This window comes from Canis lupus, chromosome 10 (genome assembly GCF_011100685.1).
Source record: "Canis lupus familiaris isolate Mischka breed German Shepherd chromosome 10, alternate assembly UU_Cfam_GSD_1.0, whole genome shotgun sequence".
In the NCBI taxonomy this organism is placed as follows: Eukaryota; Metazoa; Chordata; class Mammalia; order Carnivora; family Canidae; genus Canis; species Canis lupus.
Window position 1 is genome coordinate 32,106,033 of NC_049231.1, and position 6,644 is coordinate 32,112,676.

General features: G+C 48.6%; 1 protein-coding gene across 1 annotated transcript; it reads right to left on the reverse strand.

Annotated features, from left to right (window-relative positions):
- Positions 1–5,474: 5,474 nt before the first annotated feature.
- ASCL4 (achaete-scute family bHLH transcription factor 4) lies at positions 5,475–6,644 on the reverse strand. Its single transcript, XM_038549526.1, has one exon. It carries the CDS (start codon positions 6,000–6,002, stop codon positions 5,475–5,477), a length of 528 nt encoding a protein of 175 aa, XP_038405454.1. The 5' UTR covers positions 6,003–6,644.

The window sequence follows — 6,644 nt, forward strand, 5'->3', positions numbered from 1 at the left end:
CTCTGAATCGGCTAGAACTGTTTCACCTATAAGACCTCAGGCTCAGACCTGCCTCGATACGCCATCTTTGCCATCTTCTCCTCCATCGGGCTTCCCATTACATCATGCCAGCTCTCTTGCTCATTTGCTGTAAAGCGTCTTGAAAGAGCTGGCTTCAACCTCACCTCTGCTTTCTCCTCCCACCCCTTTTATGCCCTTACTAAGGTTTCTAGTGGCCTTTCAGTGGCTAAATCCAATGGGTCCCCCTCACCCCTCAACTCCCTGACACCTCTGATTTATATGATGTCGTCAACCAACTCCCTCCTCCTTATAAAAGGATGCCTGCTTGTAATTGCCTTGATCTCACACCAGCTTGGTTCTCCCTCCTTCTTAGTCCTCTTCAAAGGCATTTCTTCCTGCTGCCAACCCTCAGCGAGGCCTGCCCCAGCCTTCTTTTCTGGTTCTCTGCCACGCCTACTACTGCCCAAAGGTGATGACTCCCCAGGCTACCGCCATCTTTGCCTTCCCTCCTGACTTGACATTGGCATCTCCAACTGCTTGTGGACCCAACTAGCCTATTTGTAAATCCAGCGTCTCCAATACACAACTTTTACCTTTTAAATCTGCTCCTCTTTCTGTGTTCTAGGTTTCAGTCGATGGAAACTCACTAGAGTTGTCTTTTTATTTTTAAGATTTTATTTATTTATTAGAGAGAGAGAGAGAGAGAGAGAGAGAGAGACCGATCAGGGGAGCAGGCAGAGGGAGAAGCAGATCCCTGCTGGGCGATGCAGGACTTGATCCCAGGCCCCTGGGATCACGACCTGAGCCAGGCTTTCTGGGAACTCACTCACTCCAGTTGTCTTAAACATCTCCCTCAACCTGTCCCCCACCCCCAGCCTCCTGGTGGCCATACCTGTCCCTGTTACTCCCACATCCCCTCTCAGCCCATCCCTCCTCCCCATTTCCAGGACCACTGCCTGGGCTGAGGCCCTCCCTCCCTCTCTCTTCATTACCACGATGCTTCCTGCCACCAGACTGATCCTCAACCACAGCACTGAACATCTCAGTCTTTCTCCAAACAAACAAACAAACAAACAAACAAAACAAAAAAACAAAAGAAAAAAATTTTTTTCAATAGCTCTCAATTGTCTAAAAATAAAGTTCAAGTTTTTTAGCCTGGCTTTCAATGCCTACTAGAATCTTGTCTCAGCCAGTGTCTAGTCTCCTGTTATTCAGCTTCTATTTCCATAGTTCCTGCCTTCCAGGCACCTGTTCCCCCACCCTTGGATCTTCTGCATGTCGTCCCCATTCCATCCCACTTACCACATACTGCACCTCCTAGTTTTCTACTCACTTGAAGGTGCGATAACTGCCTCTTGTCTCTAAATCCTGAGCACCTTTTTATCATTTTCGACATGAGTTATACCATGCATTCCCTTTTTCATCATACTGAGGCGAAATAGGTTAATTTTCCCTTCGGACTGGGAGGTTCTTCAAATTCCATTCAAGAGAAAATTACATAGCTTGCATTTTTAAAAAATAAGGCATTGTAACAGCAATTAGGACTCAAAAAAGAGCAAGTTGCTGCCCGGAACTGGATCTTTCTAGTGGGAAAAAGATACAGAAACAACTGCTATACTATGTGGCAGGAAGCAGGCATGTCTTAACTTTTGTCATCTTGAGTCTAGACTGGGCACACATTAGGTGAATGACATTCTAGAGCCTAAAAGATCATGCAATCTAACCTCTCATGTCCTTGCATAGAGAACTGAGACCACAGCAGGAAAGGGCCTGCCCATTCAGACCAGTGAATGGCAGTGCTGCACCAAGTCCTAGGCCAGGGCACACTCTGCCACAACCCCTCCTCCTTTGCACCCTCAAGTGTTGCAGTCATTAGAGTTATAAACCACAACAAATTTTCCCAAAAAGCAATACAGGATAATCAATGGCTATGTCTGGGCTGAGTAGCCAAAAGAAACAGAAGATCATAAAGACTGTAAGCATTGGGCAGCCTGGGTGGCTCAGCAGTTTAGCACTGCCTTCAGCCCAGGGCTTGATCTTGGAGTCCCGGGATCGAGTCCCATGTCGGTCTTCTTGCATGGAGCCTGCTTCTCCCTCTGCCTGTGTCTCTGCCGCCCTCTCTCTCTCTTTCTCTCTCTGTGTCTCTCATTAATAAAATCTTTTTTAAAAAGTTATTAAAAAGGCTGTATTTCTCCTGTCATGAATGCACAGTTTCCATAAAGCTCCGCTCACCACATTGCTTCTACATAACTTTTTGGTCATTTATTTTCAAGAGTCAAATTATCTATTGGTTAATTAAGCATTCATCCACAGGAAAAGAGAAGATTAAACATTTTTAAAAGGTCTCATTCCTGGATTAGTACTCTTCCTGTAAACCATCCGGAAAGTTCCAGAAAAACTGCCTGATTTTTTTTTTCTTCTAAAAAATGTTATATGACTGAGATGAAATTTTATTGCTTTTTTTCAAAAGGTTTCTCAAAATCATTGCCTTATTCTCGGTTGAGCTTCAAAGAAAACCAGATGAAAAAATCTCTCAAGGCATTTTTATCCAGAATAAATTTGTCTTTTAAAGATTTTATGTAAATATTTGAGAGAGAGAGAGAAAGAGAGAGAGAGAGAGCAGGGGGGGAGGGGCAGATGGAGAGGATAAGAGAGAATCCCAAGCAGACTCTGGTGCTCAGCAAGGAGCCTGACTCTGTGCTCCCATCTCACAAGTCTGAGATCATGACCTGAGCTGAGATCAAGAGCTGGACACTCAACAGAATGAGCTGCCCAGGTGCCCCTGGGATAAAATTCTCTTTTTAAATCAGCTTTATCCTTTTCTTTATAAACCGCCCATCTCAACAAGGTATATTTATTTACACATTTTATGCATCGATTTTAGAGAAATAAATGAAGAAAAAAGTTTTTATTTCATTTTCCTGCAGTCAAAAGCAACCATAGTATATAGATTAAACAAAATCTTCCTTCTTCTTCTTCTTCTTCTTCTTCTTCTTCTTCTTCTTCTTCTTCTTCTTCTTCTTCTTCTTCTTCTTCTCCTCCTCCTCCTCCTCCTCCTCCTCCTCCTCCTCCTCCTCCTTCCCCTCCTCCTCCTCCTTCTTTTTCTTCTTCTTTATTATTATTATTTCTACTGTAGAAAAAGAGAATGTCAAGGTGCCAACCATGGCTGGAGCAGAATAAAGGAATGGAGAGTGCCATTTGTGTGTACTGAACACCTGAAAAAAGTTTCTGAACATTCTCAACAACTTGGTGAATCACCCTCTCCTCCAGCTCAGCCAGGAAGGTAACATGGGTGCTTTCCTCTTTCCCCCCTCCTAACATTAAAAATATATCTCACTTAGGCTTGTTTCACTGAAACCTCTATATGGACAAACAACCTGCCTGAAGACAAAAATGATACATTACAGACGTCTGTGAGTATGTAACCAGGTAATGGGTAAGAGCAGGGTTACGTCTTGCTCCTTTAATCCAAAAGGCTCTCCCCAGTTCTTAAGAAAAAGTAAAGATTTGCTGTGAATCACTGCAAAGCATTTATCTGTGCAGCCAGAAACACAAAATCCATTATAACTCGTTGTTATAAATATTAGTAGTTACACGTTTTAACGTGGACTCAGTTTCCACAGGTCAAATCACGTCTTATGATAGAAGGTAAAATCCTAATACAACGTGGTTACTCTGTCCTCCTAATACACTGAAGAAATCACACTAATTCCACCTAGAGATCATTTTCAACCAGGCTTTAGTCCCCACAGAACTGAGTAATAATATTTTCTCCAAAGAATGATAACACTACTAACTCATCATTGGATGGCATCTTGCAGATCACCGTGGTCTTTCATCTACTTCTCCTGTGTAACAGTATAGATGAGGAAACTGAGTCTCTGGGCAGTTAAATGTTTGCTCTGTCATGCAGCTAGCAAATAAGGACATGGTACAGAGCAAGGGAGGACATGGTAAGCGACACAGCAAGCCTGGGCTTTAGGGTCAGACAAACTTCAGGATTGAATCTCAGCTCAACTAACCATAGCAACACAAATCTGGGCAAGACCTCCTTTTTTTCTTTAACCACAACATATGTGTGATACTCACCTCACGGATGTATGAGAATTAAATAGGACATGTAAAAAGCACACAACAGAATTCACGGCACATAAAAGATATTCATTGCACGTTAGCTTTCCTCAGTAAACACATCTTTAAAAGGGAGGTACTGAAACCTACCCCATGAGACCAGTGTGGGGATTAAATCCTGTCCTGAGAGGGCTTACCATGGCCCCACTCCCCACCCCACACCCATACCAGCACTGCCTCCGTGGAAAGGTCAATTCAGGATATTAGAAAACAGCTTCAGAGAGAGGAAGTTTATCTTCCTATGTCGACAAGCATTTGACTTATCTACTGAATTTCATAATTATCTCTAAGACAAAAATGACCGGAATTAAATGTTTTTCAAAGACCGAGAACAAAGCCAAAGTCAAAGTCAGGAGTTAATTTCAAGATACCTAGAAGCCCTCCTGGTGTTGAAAGTTTAAGATCATACTAACTTCAGTCCACTCTATTCAACCATCTATGCATTTCCTTTTTTTTTTTTTTTAATCAGGGACGTCATTAAATTTAACCAAAGGTTAGATGGAGTGAGAAGAACAGAGCGGGGTGGAAAGAAGAGGAAAATGAAAAGCCAGCGGACAGAAACAAGTGAGAGGAAGGTACGTTTTCATACAAATCTCATACAGTCCTCTCTCGAAGCCATCACCCACACTAACATATGTGATTTCCTCAATGCTTTGAATTTCCTTCCCCAGCAGCCCGGCTCGCCCTCAGCCCGCAGCGCGCTGTCTGTCCCGCAGGAGCCGGGGCCGCGGTGTGTGCTCCAGCGTCAGCTCGGTCACCTTCGCCCAAAGTGACCGTGTCAATTAAACTTCAAATGCAATCCTCACAGGGCAGCACGCAGGAAAACTTTCCTCTCGTCTGAAGGGCTGTCCCCTGTTTTGGAAAGTTCTTCTTTGGGCGAGGTTGGATTTAATTGGATATCCATGTACATAAGGTACCCACACCGCGGGCTGTGGGAAACGGCTGCTGTGGTCGTCCTCTGGGTTTCTAGAATACTCGGTTTTTAGAACGAGGTGCTCAGAATCCGGTAAGCGTGCATCTGGGCAGCACCGCAGAGGACCTGCCCGAGTGCGCACCCTTAGGTCTGCAGGCGCAAACCCAGCGAGGGGCGCGTGCGGGGAGGAGGCGACCGGAAGGCCAAAACGCACTTTCCCCCGGAAAACATGCCTTTCTTTTTTTCCAAAGAGTGAGTCCTGGAGAAGAACGCCAGGTCAAAATGCGCAGCCCCCTGGGAGAGACCCTCCGGCCAGACTCCTAGGGTGCGCGGGGCGGCAGGCGCGGGATGGGCCGGGGCGGGGGGCCGGGGAGCGCGGGCCGGGGGGCTGGGGGGCCGGGGGCCGGGGGCCCGGGGGGCCGGGCGCCAGCTAGCTGCCCGCCTCCTCGGGCTCGCTGCAGGGCGAAGGCGCCGACGAGGCCTTGGACTCGCCGTCGCTGTTGCAGTCGGCCGGGCGCGGGGTGCGGGCGGCGGCGGGGCCGTCCTGCGCCCGGGCCTGGCGCTCCAGCAGCTCCTGGAGGTGCCTGATGTAGCGGATGGCGGCGCGCAGCGTCTCCACCTTGCTGAGCCGCCGCTGGGCCAGCTCGCGGGGCAGGTGGTCCCGCAGGCGCGCGTAGCCCTCGTTCACGCCGCGCACCCGCTGCCGCTCGCGCTCGTTGCGCCTGCGGAGGAAGGCGGGCTCCAGGGCGCAGGCCAGCGGCAGCGGCAGCGGCAGCGCCAGGCCCGGCCCGCGGCCCCCCGGCGCCCGCGCCCGCGCCCAGCACGCGGCGTGCAGCCGCAGGGGCACCCCGAGGGGGTCCGCGGGAGGGAGGCGGGGCAGGGTCCCCGGCAGGTCCAGGGGCACCGGGCCGAGGCGGCGCGGCCAGGGCAGCAGGCCGGACGCTCTGCGCGTCTCCATCCCTCGCGGAGAAGCAAACCGATCGCCCAGAGACTGACGTCTTGCAAGAGGAGACTTAAAACCTTCGAGGCGTGGATGCGGGTCCGTTCAGGCAGCCTGGCACAGCTGGTCTGTCTTTAAAGAAGTTTCTGGTTCCGAGACAGGCTTCAGGGACACTTCGCATGATTCCCTAAATTCATGTCACTCCTCCATCGTTTATAAAGATCCAGACGGAGGTGATAGGCAAACACTTAGGATCCCGCTAATCCACACTTCAAACCCCGTCTTCCCCTCTGATCTTCTTACTTCAGCAGATAACAAAGGGGATTCCTCTGCTCGGTCCCCTAGCCTGGAAATGTGAACATACACCAAACAGAGTAATCTTGCAAAATCACCCAAGCGCTTCAATTACTGTAATCCACCGCTCCGAGTCTTCAAGAGCCTAGGAACCTTCAAGGTTTCAAAAGAGCCCCTCCCAGGAACCAACAGATCTGGCCGGCTGAGCGAAAGTTTTACCAGAGGCTTTCTCCTTGAAAATCAAAACTTGCCTGCCCTTTGTGGTTTCCGGCGTCCAGGGCTAATGGAAAAAGCTTTCAGACTGTTTGCAAACTTACACTTGCTCTTCCATTTCTGCGGAGGTGGAGTGTAAGACCTCATCAAAGG

Bases quoted from the DNA above. Each gene is read 5' to 3' on its own strand.
- ASCL4 (XM_038549526.1), bottom strand. From the start codon at position 6,002: ATGGAGACGCGCAGAGCGTCCGGCCTGCTGCCCTGGCCGCGCCGCCTC.